The sequence below is a fragment of the Rattus rattus genome, chromosome 13, assembly GCF_011064425.1.
Source record: "Rattus rattus isolate New Zealand chromosome 13, Rrattus_CSIRO_v1, whole genome shotgun sequence".
Classification (NCBI taxonomy): domain Eukaryota; kingdom Metazoa; phylum Chordata; class Mammalia; order Rodentia; family Muridae; genus Rattus; species Rattus rattus.
In genome coordinates this window covers 13,646,924-13,671,523 of record NC_046166.1, presented here as the reverse complement: position 1 = coordinate 13,671,523, position 24,600 = coordinate 13,646,924, and the positions used below count along the sequence as shown (strand labels likewise).

The following is a 24,600-nucleotide window of genomic DNA, read 5'->3' as shown; positions in this document are numbered from 1 at the left end:
CCTGTTTGTACCTCAGGCCAAATCTCCACCCAGCGAGGCAGAGCTCAGACAGGAGAAAGGAGTGAGCTCTTAACCAGCAGTTGCACAAGCCCGGCTCTGTCTGAGAAAAACAGCTGGGAGCAGGTGCTGTGGCTGCCACTACAGGCAGTGTGACAGGGCAGTCACGTGTCAGGCTGGGTGCACTTGTTAGGTGTGGTGTGTTGTTGGGTGACAAGTGTGCACTGTGCATGCAGAAGCTGAGAAACCCCCTTTGTTGACTTGTTTTCTTCAGTCGTCCTGGGACCAGGTCATCAAGCTTGGCCACAAGCACCTCACCTGCTGAGCTGTCTCCCTGCCTCTGACCTGAGTTTCTGAAAGAGCCATGTTAACATTACTGCGACATTTTCTTTTTTCTACTCCTGTGTGTGGGTGTGTGGGTGTGTGTAGGTGTGTGTGGGTGTGGGGGGGGGGGTGTGGATGTGCGTGCGCGCGCCCAAGACAGTGAGTGCCCCAACTCCCAGAACTTCTTCCCATTCTGAATGGTTATATCTCTGCTACCAGACAGACCTCCTCCCCCATGCAGCTGTGGATTCCCCAGGGCTGGGCATCTGCCACACATCTGGCTCTGCCTGTATTTACAGTGAGTCCGGGACCAACAAGGTGTACCAAAACCCAGGGTGGCATTGCCCTCCATGGAGACAAAATAGCCAGGTACAAGGAACCTCTTGCTCCATCTGCCTCCCTCTAGGGGCAGAACAGAGCCTGGCTTCACCTATTAGGCCGCATTCATACTTCCTGTGGGGAGCAGGAGCCTGACACCCTGGCTCCAGGTACACACGGATCCAAAGCCAGAGGCTCCACTGTGGGATCTGAGACGCTGCATGGGAGATCGATAGAAGCCAGCAAATCTGCTCAACAGTGGAGGGGAAAACAGACAGTCTGTTGGGGTGTATGAGGGGCCAGGAGGCCCAATGCTTTGTTAACCCTGTAGTCCCACATTTGCCACATGGATGTGTCCAGTACATGGTGAGAAGCTGCCAGTGGGCCAGCTAGGTAGCTCAGTCAGATTACAATGACTGCCACAGAGCCTGAACATCTGAGTTCAATCCCTAGGGTCCACAAGGTGGATGGAGAAAAACAACTCTTGCAGGCTGTCTGACCTCCATACATGCCAGGAGGGAGGAGGAGGGAGGGAGGAGGGAGGGGGAGAGGAGAGAGAGAGAGAGAGAGAGAGAGAGAGAGAGAGAGAGAGAGAGAGTGTGTGTGTGTGTGTGTGTCCTGTCTGCGTTCAAGCCCATGCCCAGCACCAGCCTCCCATTGGCAGCCCAGATGCCTTTTCAGTTGCACTCAGTGTGGACTCTTAGCTGAGTGTGTCCATGTGTCCACTTCTCTCTGCAGCTTTCCCCATGCCACAAGCCACACTCTGCTGGCCAAGTTTAAGCAGCAGCATGAGGACAACAAGTACTTCCTGGGCACACCAGTCCTGGAGCCCGCCTTCATCATCCAGCACTTCGCAGGCAGAGTGAAGTACCAGATCAAGGTAGGCACAGCCCAGGGCCCATACTGTTCTCTGACACTTTGCTGTTACTCAGATGGGACAGCACATCTGGGGTCCTTGGAATCATCCCAGACCTCCACATCAGCCAGTTGAGCCAGAACTCCAGAGTGTTACTGAGACCCATCTGGGTACAACCCTGTTAGCCTCTTACTCCTGGGCATCCATGGGCTCTGAGGGATGACCAGCCACTCCCACCTCACCAGGACTTCCGGGAGAAGAACATGGACTACATGCGGCCTGACATCGTGGCACTACTAAGGGGCAGTGACAGCTCCTATGTGCGCCAACTCATTGGCATGGACCCGGTAGCTGTGTTCCGCTGGGCTGTACTACGGGCAGCCATCAGGGCCATGGCTGTGCTGCGGGAGGCTGGGCGCCTGCGTGCAGAGAGAGCAGAGAAAGCAGAAGGTAGGGACTGAAGAGCTGCCCTCCTTGGTGCCATCCCTGGGAACAAGCAACATGGTTGACAGGCAGTGCCAGCTAATTCTAAAGCTGAGCATGGCTGCTTGGAAGGCAGAGTCCGCAAAAATCATGACTGGGGCCAGATTGAAGTTAGGGAGAATCTGTCTCCAGAACTAAAGAGGGCCGGGTGCATCAGCAAGCAGTGCCCCTGCCGTAACCCCCAGTGAACAGCTGGGGGCATGATTCAGGGGTGGACGCTGCCTAGGGTGTCCCCTGTGGATGTTGGGGGAAAGGCATTGGAGTAGAGCCCCTGCCTAGAGTCCCCCAGTGAGGGGCTGGGACTTGATTAGGGCAGAGTGCATGCATAGCATGTGAACGATCTTGAGTTCAGTTCCCAATTTCTCAAAAGAAGAAAAGAATTGACTGCTTATTCCATAGAAGTAACAGCCTCGCTGCTGTGGGAGACCTTGTCACACAGTGTGTGCTCACTCTGTGTCCCCAGCAGGTGTAAGTAGCCCTGTCACTCGAAGTCACGTGGAAGAGCTGCCAAGAGGAGCCAACACCCCTTCAGAGAAACTGTACCGGTGAGCGAGACTTCAGTCTGTTCCACCCCCAACCCTGTGAGGTGCCATCGCTCACACTGTTGTAGAGCCCTACACTGTCAGCCAGGGTCCTGTGACCCTGAGTGGCTGAGTGGACTCAAAAGACCCAGAACAGAAAAGCCCTTGCTTGGGCCTTTCTGCATCCCAGTAGACACTGGGGAGGAGTGGTCAGCACAGAGGATGTTTTCAGTCCCCTGGCTTGAGGGGCATAAGGGACCTTTGCAGCTGCAGAGTAACACGCCGAGGAGGAGACAGGCTCCCAGCCACTGAGGGAGGCATCACTGTAAGCACGCTGGACTCTGGAGCCCTGCGTTCTGTCTCCAGGGCTGAGAAGAGCAGGGGTGCTTCTTCCCTATCATTCTCCGCACAGCTCCCTCACACTCACTGCAGAGGCACTTAGTGAGCCTGCGCAGTGACCCAGGGTCTACTCTTGGCTCCAGGAGGGATAGAAGTGAATGAGCTGAGATGGAAGTGCTGGCCTGTGCTTGCTGCTTATTGGGGGCCTGAGGCAAAAGAATTGAAAGACCAAGGCTGGCCTGGCTGCAGAGGGAGACCCCGTGGACAGACAGTAAAAGGTTGGGGGTGGACATCTGTGTTGTGGCACTTGCCTCTCACAAATGAGTTTCTGGCCTCACTGTCCTGCACATCACTTGGCAGGGGCCAGCTTAGCTCAACAGCTCAGCAGCTGCCAGAGGAAGTCACAGGTCAGGAAGGCCATGGCCCAGCAGCCTTGGAACCAGGCAGGCCCCTTGTATGGAAACTGTCGAGGCAGTGATGGCTGTACACACCTGTCTTCCTAGCTATGCTCCTCCTGAAGCAGGAGGATTGTGACTGAGTTCATCTGGGCTGCTGAGCAGAGCCCTGAACCAAATCAGGAGTTAGGAGCCCGCAGGGGCCATGTAAAGGAGAGGCAGGCCTCAAACCACACAGTGTCTCCATGTGAGTAGCCCATGCTTGGCCGAGCTGTGTCAGTGCTGTGTCTGCTGGCTTCACCAAGCTTCTCCCTTGCAGCTGCGCAGGGCTAGACTTCTCCTTTGAGCGCTCTGAGGAGCTGGATGTTAACGCTTTTGAGGACATCATGGCTTTCTATGAGAGCAGGAAGTAAGTAGCAGCCTTTGCACCAAGACCAGGGAGGCACAGGCCAGGGCCACCTTCTGGGAGCTCAGAGCAGCACCCTTCTGGGGACACACTGCCAGATTTGGCCAGGTCAGCGTATATGTGGGGCTGGTAGGAGGCCCTGCTCTGAGCTTTCTAGACAGGAAAGCTGCACAGGAAGTAAAGGAAACCATTAACCCTGTGTCACCCATGTTTTTGCTCTTGTGCCTCCCTGGAGGGTGAGGGAGCGGAGGTAAGTATGGCATCCATCCGGGCACGAGGCATAGTGCATGTATCACAGTATGGGGCTGCACACAGGGCTTCCTTCAGGCCAACTGTCCGAGCCTAAACATGCTTTGAGAAGAACGGGAGTGAGGCTGGCAAGATGGCCCAGTGGTGCTTGCCACCAGGCCTGCCCACCTCATTTGAACCCAAAAATCCACATGGAGAGAACCTATCCCTGCAAGTTGTCCTCTAACCTCCACACACACCCTCAGACACACATACATGCATCCACACATGTGCATGTGCGTGCACACAGTCAGACGCAGATGCACACACACACTCTTAGACACACATGCACAAACATAAAATTAAATGCTGCATAGCAAGTGAAAATCAGGGCAAAGCTCAGTAGCAGAGCAGCTGCCTAGGCTGCCTGGGGCCTTGAGCACTGTTGTTGGCCAACGTGTGTGCTGCAAAAGTGACTCCCTGTTGTTGCAGAGGACCCAGCTGCCAGTGCTCTCAGGCCAGCTCACAATTACCTGTAGCTCCAGTGCCAAGTATTCTGACCCTGTCTTTCAGCCTTCATGGTCACCATACTTCTGTTCGCAACTCCATATGTGTCTACACACTTATGCACAGAGTTCCAATAAATTTTTTGTGCCAAAGTTACCAAAACCTAGAAAGAACAGTCAGTTGTTTCCATGTCTGGACACAGATTGGTTGCTTGGGGCTGGATAGAGGCGGTGTGGCCACCAGCTGAGAAGTGCCGGACAATGAGGGGTCTCTGTATGCACCAGGAAGTCTGGGCCATGCTCTACAGACCCAGTGGCTTCCATAGACATCACAAAAGCGCATACGTACAAGACCCAGCTGCCGAACAGCTCAGGGGTAAGGTGCCTGCAGCCACACCTGACGCTCTCGCATTTGCTAAGTCCCCACATGACAAGAAAAGCTGCTTGCTTGGAGCTGTCCTCTGATCTCCACAGGCTGTGGCATGTCCCCTGAGATACAAATAAAAGCCACTTAAATATAGAAGACTGTGCCACTTGAAAGATGGCCGCTCAGTTCGGAGCATTTGCTGTTGGACTAGAGTCTGGATCCCAGAACCCTCAGGGGCTACTCAGAAATGCTTGTCACTCCAGGGCTGAGGCACACAGCACCCACTCTGGCCTCTAGCATATCTCAACCCATGTGCACGCGCACACCCATGTATGTGATCGGTGCACACATGCATATACACACATGCAGACACATAAAATTCTTAAAATAAAAAAATCTGGGAAGGCAAGGTGTTAATTCTATGAATTCAAGGTCAGCCTATTCATATCAAGATGCAGGCCAGCCAGGTTCCTGTCTTAAGCCCATGGTCCCTTGAGCTCTGTTCCTGGCCCAGTCCTCTCTCAGGAAGGACATAGTGGTCACCCACCCTCATGCCCCTTCCTCAAATGCATGTTTTGTCTCCTGTGGCTTGGGGACACCCTGATGGGCACTGGAGCCCCAGGTGGCGGGATGCATTCTAACTGTTCTTCTCTCTGTCACTGGGTCCCCTTTTGGCCCCCAGCGATTTGCATAACCAAATCATCAAGAGCCTCAAAGGACTGCCATGGCAGGGCGAGGACCCGCGGAGGCTTCTCCAGTCCCTCAGTCGGCTCCAGAAGCCCCGCACCTTCTTCCTGTGAGTCCCCCAGCTCCTCCAAGTGCAGCAGCCACCACTGTCTGCTCCTCCTCCACATGATTGGCCACTAACACTCCCTCATCCCATCCCCAGCGCTGCCTCACAATCCAGCCCTCAGCCAGCCGTTGCTGACCAGCCCTAATGTCCCTGGCAGCTCCCTGAGCTGAGCAGTACTCCCTGTGAGGAGATTTGCTGACCAAGCCCTCTCCACACTGGGCAGCTTGCAGAGCACAAGCTTCCGCTGCCCAGCCTTTGCCTGCTATGACCTTGTTATGAAGCCCATGGAAGTGAGGAGCACATAAAGCTGGGGACCAGTTGTTAGCATGGGTCCTGTCATCGTTCACTGAATCCCTTGGGGTTCAGCATTTCTCTGAAAAAGGGGGTGATAAGACTCAAGACCCTTAGTGCTGACCTAGCACCACTGAGGTGACCTGTCAGGGCACCCACAGTCTGATTGAGAATAGCACTTGTGCCCAGAGGAGCCTGACTTTTTGGTCCTTCCCCCTGGAGCCCACCCATGCCAGGGTCTCATCATGTTGTCCAAGCTGGCCTCCGACCCTCTGGGCTCAAAGATCTGCCCCAGGTGGAGAGATCTCTCAGCACTTGAGAGCTTGCTTCTCTGCTCCTAGCTCCAGTGTTGAGTGACTTTCCTGGAGCTCCAGCCTGAGGATCCCCTCCTCCAGCCTCCATGTGTGCTCACATTTATACATACTTAGAAAGAAGTCTTCAGAGAATCCTCCTGCCTCAGCTCTGGGAGCAGCTGGGGCTGCAGGCACTTGCCACCGTGTCCAGACATGGTTTTTGCATGTTTCTCTGTTGCTTTCTTTTAACCCACATTGAGATGTAGTTGAGGGCTGGGGTGTGGCTTGGAGACAGCCAGAGGTTTAGCATTCACAGCCCTAAGGCCTGAACGCACACAACAGCTCCTGACCAATGCATGGTGAGTAGGGTTCTTGTGTGCTCTACCTGTCCACGTCATACCCAAATACTGTGGCACTTGCCCAAGGACACCCAGCCTGAACGAGGCGAAGGCAGGAGGATTGGGGTGGGGTGGAAACATATTCCATGCCTGTCATTCTGGCATTGGGATGCTGGAAGCAGGAGGACCAGGAGTTCAGTTATTCTCAGCTACATAGCACATACAGGCCAGCCTGGGCTACATGAGACCCTGTGTCTTAAAAGAATTCCACTGTGAGACTACCAGAGCCCTGGGCCATGGATCTGGCTTCAGTTTTTTTCTTCCAGCATCAGGAACCCCGGAGCTGGGTGTGGCTTTGAGGCAGGCCATCTCTCAGTATGTGGAAGGCCTTGGGTTCCATCCCAAGTATGGCATACTCATAACAAATGCCCTGAAGACAATTAAGTGAGGAGCCACCAGGCTGTGTTCTCTGTAGGTGTCTGCCCCACCAGTGGAGAGCTGACAGAGCAGAGTGGTCAGTCGCTCAGTGCATCAGAGCACCTTGGGGCCTCGGTGCTGTGCGCTCGACTGCTGGCTCACGTTATCACTGCTGCATGTACCTGAAGCCTCCCGCACCTTCTGCACCCTCAGTTAGACCAGAGCCCTCAGAGTGGAAGGCAGGAGCCCCTGGGCATCTAGGAAGTCAGCGGTGGCCTTGCTGCATTTGTCCTCTCTCTGTCTCTCTGGATCTAACCCGCAAGGCGTGGCTGCTGAACTAACAAGACCCCAGCCCTGTTACCCTCACATTCACACCATTTTTAATATTTTGACAGGAAGAGTAAAGGTATCAAACAAAAGCAGATCATTCCCAAGGTAAACTCGCACCCGCAGATGACGCCCTCACACATGGCTTGAGAGCACCTTTCTCAAGTCTCTCTAAGACAGGGAGGAGGGAAACACGGTGCTTCTGGGACCTCTTTCCTTCTCTAGCTAACTCCCTCTAATACAAAGCTGCTTGGCTCAGCTGGGAGAGCCTCTGCCTAGGATCCATCAGTGAGGGGCTGGGGGTGTGGCTCAGGGGTGGAGCCTCTGCCTAGGATCCATCAGTGAGGGTCTGGGGGGTGTGGCTCAGGGGTGAAGTCCCTGCCTAGAATCCATCAGTGAGGGGTTGAGGGTGTGGTTCAGGGATAGTTCATCTGTCTAGGAGTCCCCCAGAGAGGGGGTGGGATGCAACCCCTGCTTATCTCCTTGGTTCCCAGTACTGAAATCAGATTCCTTTCCTTACTGTGACCTTGTAGTCGTTTGCGGGTTTCATCACACTTGGACCTCAATGGGGTCCTTTGTGCAGGAGCAGCTGAGGAACTCTCAGGAAGCTATAAAGCAAGTGGGGATAGGAACCAGGCTCCACTCATGTCAAGTCTGTCCTTCTAGTGTTTCAGCTGGTCCTTCCCACCCGGAGCTGGTGCTTCCCACAGGCCACCCAGCATGAGTCAGGCGCTACCTATGAGTTGCCTGCAGGACCAGGCAGGCCGGAGTGCCCTACAGACTCTGTTTAGTTTTAGACACTCTCTCCTCAGTGCTCACAGTGGGGAGTTCTCAGGGCCTCTGGGTAATGTGGGTTTTTTAAAATGTGGTCAGTAGCTCTTGTCCAAAATTCTATAGACCGGAGGCAGCTGAGATTCTTGACTGTTTTTAAGCATTCCGAGACATTTACATATATACAGTGAGGTGCTGGGATGCAATTTATGTGTGAAATGTGTTCCCTTTTCACCTTGACTCATAGCTTAAAGTAATCTGACACAGTATCACTAATACTTATGTGTGCATATGTGCATGCCCAGAAGACCCATCATATAGGGGCCGAGGAGATTCTCAGAGGGGAAAGGTGCTGCTGCCAAGCCTGACCACCTGAGTTTAATCCCCAGGGCCCACATGATGGAAGGAAGGCACCAACTCCAGCAACTGGTTCTCTGACCTCTGCATGTGCAGTTTCAGTTTTAAAGTATAAGGTCGTGTATGCATAGTGATGCATGCCTGTCATTTCTCTAGGAAGGTTTGAGGCAGGGGACTTGTTAGTTACAGGCAAGGCTACAGAGTGAAACTGTCCCATAAATGAAAAGTCAAATGCAAGCATGGCAGCCACTGTGTGCCTGTCCTCCCAGCATTTGGGAGATGGGGATGAGGAGCCGAGATCTCCTGGGCTGTGTGAGACTCTTAGGGGAAAAGATACCATTGGCTTGAAAGCATGTGGTTTCAGTTTGGGGTGCAAAGGCATGGAATCCATATGCCTTGGGAGCTTATGACATAACAGGCAGTTCGTCCAGATAAGGCCCTGTCCTGACCCACTGCCATGGGAGATGTAGTGGGTCCTGTCTGCACCAGCTCAAGCTGGCACGTGAGGTCTGGTGGACTTGAACCCTGGACTCTGTCCTGAGGGTGAGGGTGTGGAGGGACAGGAATGGCAGGTAGTGGTCCAGGAGCCAGCGGCCCCTATAGGTTGTGGGAAGCAGGCCCGACCCTGTGTGTCTGTCCTAGAACCTGCTGGACTCTAAGTCCCTGAGGCTCATCATCAGCATGACGCTGCATGACCGAACTACCAAGTCGCTGCTGCACCTGCACAAGAAGAAGAAGCCACCCAGCATCAGTGCGCAGTTCCAGGTGGGTAGTGCAGCTCAGCGGGGCCCTCCCAGCCGCTGCTATTCCAGGCCCCGAAATAGGCTTACAGGTATGTGACATTATGTGCCCTAGGTGCAACATCCTCCCTGTTTGAAAACCACCAAGATGAAAAGGAAATCATTAGTTAGCAAGCCAGTCACAGGGCTGCTGAGCCATGCTCTGAGCTCATAGCTCTCTTTTTCCTGGCTTCCAGGAAACTCAGAGAGTTTTTTTGTTGTTATTGTTGTTTGTTGAAACTGCCCTCCAAGTTGGCCTCAGTAATGCTCTTACCTGTGTCTCCAAGTGTGAGCTCAGGGCTCTCCCACTGACCTGTGGAGGGTGTAACTTCAGGTAAAGAACTTGCTTGGCACACATTCAGCCCCAGCCCTGCAGAAACTGAAAGAGAAAGGAAAGGGAGATAGCAGCTACCTCCACACTCCCCTCCAAGGCACTGAGGTCTTGACTCTACTGCTTCGCCCCTACAAAATGGCAGCTGTGTAGCCCTCCACCCCAGAAGAGTCTTTGGTCAGCCATGGGGGCCCCCTACGGCTAGAGTTGCAAGCCTTTGGTTGACTCCATGCAGCCGTGGTGTCCTGGTCCTCTCCACTGAGCCACATACCTGATCAGGAATTCCAAATGCATTCCCTCTTCCTCCAGACATCTCTTAACAAGCTGTTGGAGGCGCTGGGCAAGGCTGAGCCCTTCTTCATCCGCTGCATTCGCTCCAATGCCGAGAAGGTAAGTGTGGGCCAGTGTGCGCAGGACCCTGTGGGTCCCACCGCAGTATGAAGAGGTCAGGCCTTGGCCCCAGCCACAGGCAGGAACTGGGACTAGCACTCAATGAAGAGAACCTCTATCCCACAAGAAGCCCCAGGGTCCATCCACAGCCCCGTGTAAGCTAGGTACATACCTGCCATCCCAGCACTGAGGATCTGAAATTGAAGATCATCCTCGGCTACAGAAGGAATGGAGGGTAGGTAGCCTAGGCTACATGAGATCCTGCCTCAAAAAAAAAAAAAAAACTGGGACAGAAGCAGCTTTAACCCCCAGGAGTGACCAGGTGCTGAGTGGGGATTGGGGGAGACGTCCACGTGCTGTCCCACGGAGCCTCTGAGCATTTTGCTCCTTTGCAGAAGGAGCTCTGCTTTGATGATGAGCTGGTGCTTCAGCAACTGCGCTACACAGGCATGCTGGAGACCGTGCGCATCCGGCGCTCTGGCTACAGCGCCAAGTACACCTTCCAGGTAGGCCACCCACACCCACTCCCTCTGCTCTGCAGGCCAGGTCTCCTCAGCAGACCTGGCTTCCACAACCACACCTGAAGATTCATAAGCTGACACCAATCCAGGAAGTCACAGGTGCCCTTGTCTGAGCATCTTCTAGCCTGAGGTTTTGACATGTTCTGGGTTTGTTTGTTCAGATCTATTTTGTATGTATGTATGCACACATACACAGGTCAGAGCACATTTGGGGCGATCAGAGGACAACTTGCAGGAGGCGACTTTGTCCTCCCACCCCATGGGTCGTGGCTCTTGAAATCAGGTTGTGAGTCTTGGCCACCAGCACCTTACCTACTGAGCCTTTCCATCTCCCCAGCCCCAGTGAGAGCAACTCTCACGGTTACCATGGTCAGTGGTGCCCAGGAACAGGCAGCACCTTGTCTCTGCCTCCATTTACTTAAAAGACATATCCTTTGGCCTTGGCAAGTACAGGCACCTTACTCTGTAGTGGTAGAGAGAGGTGTGTCATCAGGAAGGCAGAGAGCTCACCGAGGGGCTCCTGACCCCACCCCCCATGACACACCTCCTAAGCCTTGAACCAGCTGGGTCTCTGTTCTCATTCAGACCACACACACCCTTCACAGTGCTCATCTTTCAGACCTCGTGCCCTCACGGTTACATGCAAGTCTGCTACGGTCACTTGTGCAAACTTCCACTGAATAATAGAATAGCAACCACGAAAAAAAGAGCTGGGGAGATGCTCTGCAGTGATGAGCACAGTTTGGGCTTGCAGGGGAGCTGAGCCGGGGTCTGCACGTCTACATATGGTGGTTCACAACTGCCTGTAACATCAGCTCCAGATCTGACGCCCTCCCCCGACCTCCATGAGCACTGCATTCATGTATGCATGGGGGGGAGGGGGGCATTCATATATGCATGGGTGGGGAGCATACCTGAGACCTGGGTTCCACCCCAGCTGTGCCCACCTCATATGGTTCCTTAGCACCACACACAAGAGAGGGGATCTGGTCGGCCCTGCTCATGGAGTGACCGCAGCTACCAAGGTGCTTATACTGTCCCTCCCTGCCACATGCCAGGACTTCACGGAGCAGTTCCAGGTGCTGCTGCCCAAGGATGTCCAGCCCTGTAGGGAGGCCATTGCTGCCCTGTTGGAGAAGCTGCAGGTGGACAGGCAGAACTACCAGATCGGGAAGACGAAGGTAAGCACCACCACACTCAAGGCTGCCATTGCAGACTCACTTGCACCCAGGCAGGACCTCACGTCCCTCAGTACCCTACACTGTGCTCTGAAGGGTCCTGGCCTCTGCAGTGAAGCTCTGTCTATGACACCAGGATGGGGGACTCAAGGCTGGGCATGTAGCACCCTGGGCTCTGTCACACTATTTTGGGAGTTGGAGGCAGGGCATCATTTCCTCCCTGGCTCCAGTTGACATCAGAAGATGGGGACACGTGGGAAGAAGCACGTGACAAGACAGGCTAGCTCTTCAAGACCCACCCAGTCTATAGGAACCGGCAGGTCCCTTGAGAACCATATTTAATATCTTCCTCGAGAGGCACCAGAGAAGACATCTTCCACTGGGCCCCACCTCTTGAAGGACCCTCAGCTCAGGTCACATACTGACCCAAACTTCCAGAGCAGGAATGTTGAGGGATGACACATCCTGACCTCAGGTCAGCATGAGACCAGTCCTTCCTTGTGTCTCTCAGAGAGCGTCAGTGAGTGCCATTAAGTGTCACTCGGCTGCACAGTTCAGCTAGGTCCCTGACAGTTCCAGTCCCAAAGCGAGTCTAGAAGTTCCCAAAGAGAACTGAGACCAGATGTTCCCAAAAACACTTGCACACAACTGTCCGAAAGTGGACACAGCCAGCATGCCCATTAGGTAAGCAGAATGTGGTCTGTCCATAAAAAGGAATAAAACTGACGTACTACAGCATGAGTGAGGAGACGTGATGAGTGATAGCGGCCATCTGTGGAAGGCCATTGGCTCTGAGGGCCCTCTGAGTTGAAGTGCCAGGACTGGGACATGCCCATCAACTAGCATTTAGACAGTTAAGACAGAATCGTGAGTTCCCGGCTAACTAGAGTTATACAACAAGACCTTGTCTCAAACAACAGCAAGAAAGGGCTGGGGACATGGCTCAGTAAGTGCTTGTGAACTCCATCCATGCAAGGATAAGGACCTGAGTTTGGATTCCCCAGACCCCACTTAAAAAACTGGGAGGGTGGTGCCTGCTGCAGCCCCAGTAATGGAGCCAAGACAAGAGCCACCCAGTGTGCCTCAGGACCTCAAAACAAGGTGTGGGAGCCACCTGGTGTTAGCCTCTGGCCTGTGCACGCAGAGTGAATGCTATTTTATATGGATTCTACTTCCATATGTTAAACAACCCCTACTCTTGCTGGGGAGCATACCTGAGCAGTCAGAAAGAAGAGAGGTACAAGGCCAGCCTTGGCTACCTGGTGAGCTTGTGACCAGCCTGGGCTACACAAGAACCTATTTGGCAAAAGCAACATAATATCAGGTCACTGAAGCCACAGCTGTAGCTCCTGACTACAGGAGGGGGTGGTTGCTTGGCCTGTCCTGCACAGGCTCTGTGAGGCCCTGCAGCCACACTACCTCTCCCCTGTCCCTGCCACAGGTCTTCCTGAAGGAGACAGAGCGGCAGGCCCTGCAGGAAAGGCTGCATGGTGAGGTCTTACGCAGGATCCTGCTGCTGCAGAGTTGGTTCCGGATGGTGCTGGAACGCAGGCACTTTGTGCAGATGAAGCATGCTGCCCTGACCATCCAGGCCTGCTGGCGGTCTTACCGCGTGCGCCGTGCACTGGAGAGGACGCGGGCAGCTGTGTACCTTCAGGCTGCCTGGAGAGGCTACCTGCAGAGACAGGCCTACCACCACCAGAGGCATAGCATCATCCGCCTGCAGAGCCTCTGCCGTGGCCACCTACAGCGCAGGAGGTGAGGGAGCAGGGCTTCCCACCCTGGAGCATTCTAGGAGCCCAGAGGGTCACTCACTAAAAAGCTGCCCAAGGTTGCTAGTGCCCAGCCAGTGGACCTTAGTTAGGGCGTGGGGAGGTGGGGAGGTCTGTAGGCACAAGAAGGGGAAGGTGGTTTCCTCCACCTGCCACCCAGAACAGGTGATTGAGACCTGGTGGAGGGACGGCTATAACCAACTCAGAATACCTCTCCTCTCCTGCGACCCATCCTGAGCATCCAGCCTTGCAAGTTGGGAGGCCACCACTACCCAGGTGGATATTGGCTAGGTCTCTGAAGGTCTTGGACAGCTTTTTGCACTCCAGAAGTCACCCAGATGTTCACATCTGACACAGGGTCATGTCTTTCTTCCCACCAGCTTCAGCCAGATGGTGTTAGAGAAGCAGAAGGCAGAGCAAGCCAGGGAGGCTGCAGGAGCAGAGATGTCAGAGGGAGAGCCCAGCCCTGTGGCCACTGGGGAGCAGCTGTCTGAGCACCCTGTGGAGGACCCTGAGAGCCTGGGTGTGGAGGCTGAAACCTGGATGAACAGCAAGTCCCCAAATGGCTTGTCACCTAAGAAGGAGATCCCCAGCCCGGAGATGGAGACCCCAGCCCAAAAAACAGTGCCAGCTGAAAGTCATGAGAAAGTCCCCAGTAGCCGGGAGAAGCGAGAGTCACGGCGGCAGCGAGGGTTGGAGCATGTTGAACGACAGAACAAACACATCCAATCCTGCAGGGAGGAGAATAGCACCCTCCAAGAACCTTCCAGAAAGGCAAGCCTGGAAACAGGGGAGAGCTTCCCTGAGGACACAAAGGAGCCCAGAGAAGATGGACTTGAGACATGGACTGAGACCGCAGCCCCCTCTTGTCCAAAGCAGGTGCCGATTGCGGGAGATCCACCTAGGAGTCCCAGTCCCTTGCAGAGGCCCGCCAGCCTGGACCTAGACAGCAGGGTTAGCCCAGTGCTCCCCAGCAGCTCCCTGGAATCCCCCCAGGATAAGGACAAGGATGAGAACAGCACCAAGGTTCAGGACAAGCTCGAGAGTCCCAGTGGCTCCACCCAGATCCAACGGTACCAACACCCGGACACAGAGCGGCTAGCCACTGCTGTGGAGATATGGCGAGGCAAGAAGCTCGCCAATGCCATGCTGAGCCAATCCCTGGACCTGAGTGAGAAGCCCCGGACTGCAGGGGCAGCCCTGACTCCCACAGAGTAAGCCTATCTGTTATACAGGGTCGAGGGTACTGGGGTGGGCAACACCAGCTCAGGGCCCCAGGACCATAAACAGGTGTGACCAAGATTGCCAGATAGGGACATGCCCTGCAGAGGGGAACACAAGGGGCAGAAGCAGCTTAGGTCCAGGCTGGAGTAAGGTTTGACAGAGAGCTCGCTGAGCATGCTTTACGCCCTGACCATCATGGCCCTTCAAACAAGATTTACCTATATGAGCCGATATCTCAGGGGCCATATCTCAGCCCCGGAGGCCTGTCCTGGACTGAAGGAAGGAAGTATGGAGTCAGAGGCAGGCCACCTACACAGGACCTCTTGGCTGTGGTACTGACAGATTGAGGCCAGGAGGATACCCTGTTCCAGGATGTTGAACATTCTCATTGGCCCTTCCCATCACATGCTAGTAAGCCTGACAGGTCAGTGGTTTGCAGGGTGGAGGGTTGATGGGTGATGGATTGGTGAGTAGGTTTAGAGATGATGGAACAGAGAGATAGAAAGATGATGGACTAGCGGGTTGGTAAGTGATGGATGGAAAGACAGGTTGATTGGAGATGGACAGGTCCCTGGATGATGGGTGGGAGTATGGATGGAACAAGGGATAGATGGACAGAACAGTGCAGAGCTCTCTAACCTCTCTGTGAGTGTTTGCTGGGATGAATAAGGCTAACCCCACCCAGGTAGGTGTCACTGCCCTGAGGCTGGAACCCTCTGCATGGCACATGTTAGTAACACTGTGGTCTGCGGTCTCACAGGGAGAGGCGCATCTCCTTCTCCACCAGTGATGTCTCCAAGCTGTCCCCGGTCAAGGTACAGGTAAAGCTGTAGTGCCCCATACGTATACAGACAGACACAGAGAGAGAGAGAGAGAGAGAGAGAGAGAGAGAGAGAGAGAGAGAGAGACACACATATACATGCACACACATGCCCTCACATAGACACACGTGTGAATGCACACACGCTGAGCAATAGTGACACTTGGAAAGCAGAGCCAGGAGCCCACATGGCAGACTTCATAGCAGCCTGACAGCTTTTCTCTAAAGGTAAAATCAGGGGCTGGGGGGATGGCTGAGTGTATAAGAGCACTGACTGCTCTTCCAGAGGTCCTGTGTTCAAATCCCAGCAACCACATGGTGGCTCATAACCATCTGTAATGGGATCTGATGCCCTTTGCTGGTGTGTCTGAAGGCAGCTACAGTGTGCTTATATAATATAAATAAATCTTTAAAAAAAAATAAAATCTTTGCTAGGCAGTGTTGGCACACACCTTTAATTCAACACTCAGGAGGCAGAGGCAGGTAGATTTCTGAGTCTGAGGCCAGCCTGGTCTACATAGTGAGTTCTAGAACAGCCAGGGCTACACAGAGAAACCCTGTCTCAGAAAATCAAGATATAAAATGGAATCATTAAAGATAGAAAACTCACAATGGAGTTGGTGGGTAAAGATGGGGAGGTCTGAGCTGTGTCTGGGCCCCAGCTGTGACTCTCTGACCCTGCCCTCTCTATACCTGTCCCTTCCTGTCCCTTGCAGACTTCAACTGAAGTCGATGGGGATCTGAGCACCAAGAAGCCAGCCGGCCATAAGAAGAAGTCAGAGGATCCATCTGCTGGTCCCGATGCAGGCTCCCAGGGTGACTCTAAGTAAGTGAGCAGGGCCCCCGACTCGAGACGCCTCAGCTCCGCTAAGCTGGTTTCAGCAATGAGGCACATTGGACTCTGGTTGTTTGAGGCACAGTTCCAAACAGCCTTACTGAACACCTACCCACTAACCCTTTCCACTTAGCCCAGCTCAGGACCACCTCGAGCACCGGGCAGGCCACATGGTTGTGGCCTCAGGAAGCCACAGCCAGACCAGGTCTTCTGCTCTGATTTCACAGATTGACAGAAGCCTTCCAGCTAGTGTTCCCTATGAGGAAGCACTGTGACCATGGCAACTCTGATAAAAAAGAAAGTGTTCGAGGGCTTGCTGACAGTTTCTGAGGGTTAGTTCAGGATCATCATGGTGGCAGAGAGACAGTCTGGCCTGGTTTTTGTTTTTGTTTTTGTTTTTCCAGATATGGTTTCTCTGGTTTCTCTGTAAGTGGCCATGCCCACTACCTGACACACTTCCTCCAACAAGGTCATACCTCCTCATCTTTCTCAAACAGTTCCACACCCTGGTGACATATAAACCTGTGGGGCCATTCCCATTCAAACCAGCACACTCCTGATTCAACTAAGCTAACTGGCCAGCCAGTCACCCATGCACCCCAGGGCCCAGCAGCAGGGTTACACGTGTGTGCCCCTGAGCCCAGCTTTTACATGACTGCTGTTGATTCAAACTCCAGTCCATTCTTACAGAGCAGGTGTGTCTTTCTACATGGATGGATGGAGGGATGGATGGATGGATGGATGGATGGATGGATGGATGGATGGAAATTTGAAACAAGGTTTATGTAGCCCTGGCTGTCCTGGAACTTACTGTATAGACCAGGCTGGCCTTGAACTCAGAGAGATCCTCCTGCCTTTGCCTCCTGCGCACTGGGGTTAAAGGTGTGTGCCACCACCACTGTCCAGCCCTCCATTTTTTTTCCAGTGAAGTCATTTCTTGCTAGGTCTAGACTTGATTAGACACACGTGATGTGGTCCTGACCCTGAGGAGGTCTGAGCAGTATAAACCATCTCAAAAAACAAAACACGAAACCTTAAAGCACCTCCCGCCCCTGCCCGCACCTCTGGGAACCTGTCCTGGTCCTCAGATCTGCGCTCAGGCCGCCTGGCTTGACTGCTCCTTCTGGGCTTCTGGCCAGGCTCTGGGGACACCAAGCATCCTTGCCTTGTAGACAAGTAACTGACCCGCCTCCATCTTCATGGTTCTGACTCAAACCCAACGGCTTCCTGAGATTGCTTTAGGTTGCTTACAGCTCTCAAGAAGGAGCCCTGGGCTGCACGCATGCTCGGCAGGTCCTCTACCCCTGAGCCACCCCAGATCCTTCTGTTGTCCTGGAAGGACACTTCTCATCAGATTTGCATGACTTGGTTACTTTTTATCTCATCCTCTATTCAGATAAATGCAAAGGCCTTTCCTACACAAGCTCCCAGTCAGAGTCTGAGCTAAGAGCCCAAAATGGCAGCCATGAGCAACAGCAACCACTGTTGATAATCTGTCTCATTTTTCTGACTTTGTTCTGACTCAGTGCCCATGAGAGCCTTCAGGAAGCAGGAACTCATTTCATTTTTTAAAATGTTTTACACTGTTTTCACTGTGTGTGTGTGTGTGTGTGTGTGTGTGTGTGTGTGCACGCACAAGCGCACATTGGTGCTTGGCATGTATATAGAGGTCACAGGACAATTGCTGGAGTCAGGTGGTCAGACTTGGTGGCAAGTGCCAGTGCCCTCACATTCTATGTATGACACTAGGACAGGCTGAGTCTTGCTCTAGGTCTTCCTCAGCTCAGGCAGGCAGACACTGTCTCTCTGGTGTATGATCCAGGACTCCACAGTGAACCCTTTAAAGTGGCCCTCTTCAGTTTTCAATATGTTTTGATTTTTCTGCTTCTGAATTTTTGTGTTTTTGGTTATTATTGTTATTGTTATCTATAAGTACAGTGTAGCTGTCTTCAGACACACCAGAAGAAGGCATCAGATCCCACTACAGATGGTTGTTGAACTCAGGACGTCTGGAAGAGCAGTCAGTGCTCTTAACCACTGAGCCATGTCAATAGCCCTGTTTTTGGTTTTTCAAGACAGGGTTTCTCTGTGTAGCCCTCACTGTCCTGAAACTCACTCTGTAGATCAGGCTGACCTTGAACTCAGAGATCCACCTGCCCCTGCCTCCTGAGTGCTGGGATCAAAGATATGTGACACTGCCTCCTGGCTAAATGTTTTTAAGAAAGAGAGCAGCTAGTACATAGTAACAGAAAAACCTACCAGGATTTTTTGTTATTGGTGGTGGTGGTTTTTTGTTTTTTTTTTTTTGTTTTTGGGTTTTTTGTTTTGTTTTGTTGGTGTTTTGAAACCAAGTCTTACTCCATAATCCAGGTATTTCTCAAATGTGTGGCCAGCCTCCTGCCTCAGCCTCCCAAGGGCTGGATTGTGGGTATAAGCCGTCACGTCTCAGTGTGCCCACCCCTCCCTTTCCCTACTCCTGTAACACAAGGTGTCATGCAGCCCAGGCTGGCTTTGAGCCTAGGAGCTGAGAATGACTTTTTTTTTTTTTTAAAGACTTATTTATTTACTTAATGTATATAAGCACACTGTAGCTGTCTTCAGACACACCCAACCCCATTACAGATGGTTGTGAGCCACCATGTGGTTGCTGGGAATTGAACTCAGGACCTCGGGAAGAGCAGTCGGTGCTCTTAACCGCTGAGCCATCTCTCCAGCCCGAGAGAATGACTTTTAGTTGTGGTCCTTCTGCCAGGTTCTATGGTGCCCCATGCCTGGCCTCCATTTTTGTTCTAAATCAGCACTGAGAACGTGGTTTCCCTAAGCAGAGGCTCTGTCTCCACTCCCCTCTGCTTTTCATGCTTTAAACCTGGTGCAGACCCAAGGTGTGAGCTGCTTTACTCACACACGCAGCGCAGCTGCCAAGGATGTCCAGACCACCCTGTCTCCAAAGCAAAACAGCTCCATGCGTGTGGAGCGCACGCCTTCAGTCCTAACACTTGGAGGGCCTCAGCATGGCAGCCTGACCTACGTAGTAAAACCCTGTCTTGAGAAGGAAGGAAGGAAGGAAGGAAGGAAGGAAGGAAGGAAGGAAGGAAGGAAGGAGAGACGACTAGAGAGATGACTTCACAGTTAAAACACTTGCTCTGTTTCCAGAGGGTAGCACCCACATTTGGTGACTCAGTCCTTTGTCACTGTAACTCCAAAGGGATCCTACACCCTCCTTGGGCCTCTGAAGGTGCTATACTCACATAGCAGACCCCATAGACACATGCATACCCACCAATAAAAACTAAAGTTTAAAATAAACACTTGTTTTTCCTGCAGATCTGCATTTAAGCGGCTCTTCCTGCACAAAGCCAAGGATAAGAAGCCCAGCCTGGAGGGTGTGGAGGAGACAGAGGGCAGTGGAGGGCAGGCTGCACAGGAAGCCCCGGCCAGGAAGACTCTAGATGGTTGGTTCCCCTTAACCTCATACCCATAGCTGTCAGGTCCAAGTAGCAGGATCTGAGCCCTGGACAAGGACCTAGCCTTAGGATCAATCACGCCTGTGGACCTGGGTGCATGTGAGTGCCTGTTTCTGACCGTGTCTCCAACTGTCCCGTGTTCCTTCAGTACCTTCTAGTCAGCAGCACCGCCACACCACAGGCGAGAAGCCTCTAAAAGGGAAGAAGAACCGAAATCGTAAGGTCGGACAGATCACAGTGTCCGAGAAGTGGCGAGAGTCGGTGTTCCGTAAGATCACTAATGCCAACGAGCTCAAGTTTCTGGACGAGTTCCTGCTCAACAAGGTACACCGCAAGGATGTCAGTCATTAGCCATGGCCAGGCTAGAGACAGTGCAGCTCAGTGGCTGCTCATCCCTAAGGCCTGGGTTCTGCTCCCAGCATCAGGGTATTAAACAATACAGGGGACTGCGGGGAGGCTGAGCACAGGAGACTCCACAGCATTCCAGCCAGAGCTGAGCGCAAGACAGCTGGGTACATGATGAGGTCTACAGAAAAAGAGCAGAGGTGGCTTGGAGCTAAAGGCACTTGGCTGCCAAGCCTGATGACCTGAGTTTGATGTCCCAGACCCAAACACTGGAAAACAGTCAATTCCCACTGCTTTTCCTCTGACCTCCATTTATGCTATAACATGCATGTGTGCACACACACACAAGCAAACTCCTTTAGATTAAAAAAACCAGCATGTTGTAGCATTTTGCCTATGTGTGTATGCATCAGATCTCCCTGAAGCTGAAGTTCACAGGAGGCTTTTAGCTGCCATGTGGGTGCTGAGAATCAAACCCAGGTCCTCTGGAAAAGCAGCCAGTGCTCTTGAGTCCCTCAAGTGTGTTATGGTGGTTTGGGTTTATTTCTTTTTAAGATTAATTTATTATCTATAAGTACACTGTAGCTGTTCAGACACACCAGAAGAGGGCACCAGATCCCATTACAGATGGTTGTGAGCTACCATGTGGTTGCTGGGAATTGAACTCAGGACCTCTGGAAGAGCAGTCAGTGCTCTTAACCACGGAGCCATCTCTCCAGCCCTGGTTTTGGTGGGGTTTTATTTGTTTGTTTGTTTGTTTGTTTGTTTGTTTGTTGTTTTTTGAGATAGGTTTCTCTGTTTAATAACCCTGGCTGTCTTGAATTCACTCTGTAGAACAGGCTGGCCTCAAACTCAAAGAAATCCTCTTACCTCTGCCTCCCAAGTGCTGGGACTAAAGATGTGAGCTACCAACACCCACTCCCTAAAGTCGTTTTTAAAGGAAGGTCTAAATCCTGAGTCTGAAGTCCGCATTTTAGTGTGAGCCTTACTCCTGGATATGTAGGGAAGCCATGTTGCAATCTGAGACTATCCTGTCCCACGAGCTTTAGACAAAGAGCTATAGCGTGTTGATAAGAGCTCATGTGCACAGTGTGTTCTGGTCTCGCTGCACAGTGCACCTCATTGCTGTTGCCACAAGTCTTGGGAGGCTGAGGCAAGAGAATTGTAAGTTCTAGGCCAAACTATTTCAAAAGAATACTCTCTGAAGAACTTGACTGAGTGTTACAGAGATGCTTGCCTCACCTGCCTAAGGCCCTACGTGCTATCTAAGTAGTGCAGAGTCCCTCAGGATCCTGTCCTGTCAGCGTCTTCAAATGCATACACATTACGCCCTTTAATCTAGAACCAGCCATGCAGGGCAGGAGACCTGTGCAGGATTTTTCCTGTGACCATAACCTGTGGACCAGCCTCTCTCCAGCCACATGGCTGGTCCATGCTCTGTTTAGAGGTTTCTAGATGCCCTAGATCTCGTGGCTGGCATTAAGAGTGAGCAGCCGTGACCACCCTCTCTCTGTAGGTGAATGACCTTCGCTCACAGAAGACACCCATCGAGAGCTTGTTCATTGAGGCCACTGAGCGTTTCAGGAGCAATATCAAGACCATGTATTCTGTGCCTGTGCGTGGTGGCCCCACCCCAGCTGCCCATGCCTTCCCCAGCCCCACTCCACAACCCAGCCATGCTCTTCCACCAGCCAGCCTCGTTAGGTCATGGAACACCTTGTCATGTTCCCACAGAACGGGAAGATCCATGTAGGCTACAAGGACCTGATGGAGAACTACCAGATCGTTGTCAGTAACCTGGCTGCCGAGCGTGGGGAGAAGGACACCAACCTGGTCCTCAATGTCTTCCAGTCACTGCTGGATGAGTTCACTCGCAGCTACAACAAGACTGACTTTGAGCCGGTCAAGGTAGGCAGGTCCACCCCCATACCCCTGCCTCCAGACTCTCCCTGTGCAACAGCTGCCTGTGCCTCCCTGGTTTCCTGGTCCAGCCCTTCCTATGTAGTCACACAGCCCTCCCTGGTCTGGCCTTGCACGCCCTAACACATCTGCATCCTCCAGCCCCACTGGCTATGGCACCACCACTTTCCGGGTCAGACACATACACAGACACACAGACACACACAGACACACAGACAGGCAGACACACACACACACACACACCTCAGCTGCTCTCTTGAGCCATCTGTGGGTGTTATGGTGCCTTATGCCACTCCAGGTGTGAAGGTCACAATGCTCCCAAGCTTCCCACCTCCTTTGTGAGGACAAGGATGTTTCTAGGGACAGTCAGGCCAACCAGTTGTCCCCACACTGACCTGATCTCTGTCTCTCAGCAGGGCAAAGCCCAGAAGAAGAAGAGGAAGCAGGAGCGTGCTGTGAGTAGTCATGTGTGCATGTGCGCAAGTGTGTGTGTGCAAGTGTGTGTGAGTGTGCATGTGTGTGCATGTGTACATGCATGCATCCATACATTATGTGCAGCCCTAATCCAGCATCTTGGAGCCATGAGAAGGAGCTGCTGTTGAGACAGCAAAGTGGGGAAGTGGCCCCCTCAGCCTAGCCCTCCCACCTCCTCTCCCGCCCCAGGTCCAGGAACACAATGGACATGTGTTTGCCAGCTACCAAGTGAACATCCCGCAGTCGTGTGAGCAGTGTCTGTCCTACATCTGGCTCATGGACAAGGCCCTGCTATGCAGTGGTGAGCGAAGCTTCCCTTGTCCTGGCCACATGGGGGCCCTACCCTTGCCACTGCCCGTGTCTTCTGCTCACCCTTCAGAAGGCTTCTCCCAACACATACACTTGCACACACAAACACGAAGGCAGGTGATGTCAGGCATGGGGGCCCTGCCTCTGTACCATGCATGCTGCTCACATAGCTTAGAGCATCAGGCTTTGAGTTCCCAAGGGCATGTCCTGTGTAACCAAGGCCCAGGTTTCTTCCCATCTCACAGGAATCAGGGCAGAAGGGTAGCAAACCCCATGCAGTTTAAAATGCAGTCAGGGTCTCCAGAGAGTGGGTGAGTGGGCGTTCCCAGGAACCTGGGGTCCTCTGCATGCACTCTTTGTGACCTCCACTCTGACCTGTTAGTGTGCAAGATGACCTGCCACAAGAAATGCGTGCACAAGATTCAGAGCTATTGCTCCTACACTGGACGGAGGAAGGTGAGTATACCTAACCCTGGAACATTCTAGAACATTAGAGCCTGGGCTCTCTGGGAAGTGGCAGGAAGGGCTGTGTCCTCTAGTTCCAGTATGGGACACATGTCCATTCCTAGTATTGAGGCTCCCAGCCAGGCTCCCAGCCAGGCTCCTAACCCCTGTGGAAGAGTCCTGGGCCTGGCAGAGGGAGGCCCTCTACTGTCCATGAGGGTGTAAGGGTCCCAGCAAGAATTAGAGTACAGGGGCGGTGGGGCCTTCCCCCAGGTAGGGACACCCAGCCTGTGGGGCTTCATGGAGTATACTGCCCCTTCCAAGCATCCCTTCAGGGACAGAGTAGGCAGGGACAGGTGGAGGGCACTGGGGAAGTGGCACCCAGACCTGACTCTCCACCCATCCCACACTGTAGAGTGAGCTGGGTGCCGAACCAGGCCACTTCGGCGTGTGTGTAGACAGCCTGACCAGTGACAAGGCCTCCGTGCCCATTGTGCTGGAGAAGCTTCTGGAACATGTAGAGATGCATGGCCTGTATACCGAGGGTCTTTACCGCAAGTCAGGCGCTGCCAACCGGACACGGGAATTACGCCAGGCTCTGCAGACAGGTGGGCACTGGGAGCAGGTGCCCGGCGCAGCCCCACTGGTCAGTGCGCATGCACTACTCACCTGTGCCTGCCCTGCAGACCCTGCTGCAGTTAAGCTGGAGGACTTCCCCATCCACGCTATCACCGGGGTCCTGAAGCAGTGGCTGCGGGAGCTGCCTGAGCCACTCATGACGTTTGCCCAGTATGGAGACTTCCTCAGGGCTGTTGGTGAGCCATGGAGGAAGGGATGGAGCTACCCTGCTCCAGCTGGGGCCTGCAGTTTGGGCTGGGTTTGTTCCCATCTGTGCCTAGACCCCGCATGGAGGGCTTCTGTGCAGCCCAAACGCCTAGGGAAGAAGGGCTGGGCATAGCTAGTGCCGCCCAGGACTGATAGCCCTGGCTTCCCCAGAGCTTCCAGAGAAGCAGGAGCAGCTGGCTGCCATCTATGCAGTCCTGGACCACCTGCCTGAAGCCAACCACACCTCCCTGGAGAGGCTCATCTTCCACCTTGTCAAGCAAGTACCCCTCCCCCAGGAGCTAGAGGGCTGTGCCCCATGACCTGGCTGCATGTCCTGGCCACTGGTACCAAGACATGAACCTGGCACTGGGGTCAGAGAGGGGTGCCACCTAACTGTTGACTCTGCAGAGTGGCCCTGCTTGAAGATGTGAACCGCATGTCTCCGGGAGCTCTAGCTATCATCTTCGCGCCCTGCCTGCTTCGCTGCCCTGACAACTCCGACCCCCTGACCAGCATGAAGGACGTACTAAAGATTACCACGTGAGTCACCTGGCCCAGACCCGTAGCCACCCAGCTGGGATGGCTGTCATCCTCACAGTCCTCACAGTGGGGGGCTGAGGTGCAAGACTCTGAAGTTCCAGG

The 24,600-nt window shown here is 53.4% G+C and overlaps 1 protein-coding gene across 1 annotated transcript in view; it reads left to right on the top strand.

Moving 5' to 3' along the window:
* Positions 1-24,600, top strand: part of Myo9b (myosin IXB) — an 83,473-nt gene that overhangs the window by 54,743 nt on the left and 4,130 nt on the right. Inside the window, 24 exon segments of the mRNA XM_032919534.1 lie at positions 1,378-1,519; positions 1,741-1,945; positions 2,445-2,523; positions 5,423-5,536; positions 7,268-7,307; positions 8,970-9,092; positions 9,747-9,827; positions 10,223-10,333; positions 11,407-11,529; positions 12,968-13,284; positions 13,679-14,512; positions 15,283-15,337; positions 16,059-16,168; positions 19,502-19,629; positions 19,790-19,965; positions 21,503-21,601; positions 21,721-21,894; positions 22,323-22,361; positions 22,570-22,681; positions 23,072-23,145; positions 23,549-23,741; positions 23,820-23,948; positions 24,130-24,235; positions 24,367-24,498. Of these exon segments, the coding sequence (XP_032775425.1) occupies positions 1,378-1,519; positions 1,741-1,945; positions 2,445-2,523; positions 5,423-5,536; positions 7,268-7,307; positions 8,970-9,092; positions 9,747-9,827; positions 10,223-10,333; positions 11,407-11,529; positions 12,968-13,284; positions 13,679-14,512; positions 15,283-15,337; positions 16,059-16,168; positions 19,502-19,629; positions 19,790-19,965; positions 21,503-21,601; positions 21,721-21,894; positions 22,323-22,361; positions 22,570-22,681; positions 23,072-23,145; positions 23,549-23,741; positions 23,820-23,948; positions 24,130-24,235; positions 24,367-24,498 (3,696 nt within the window).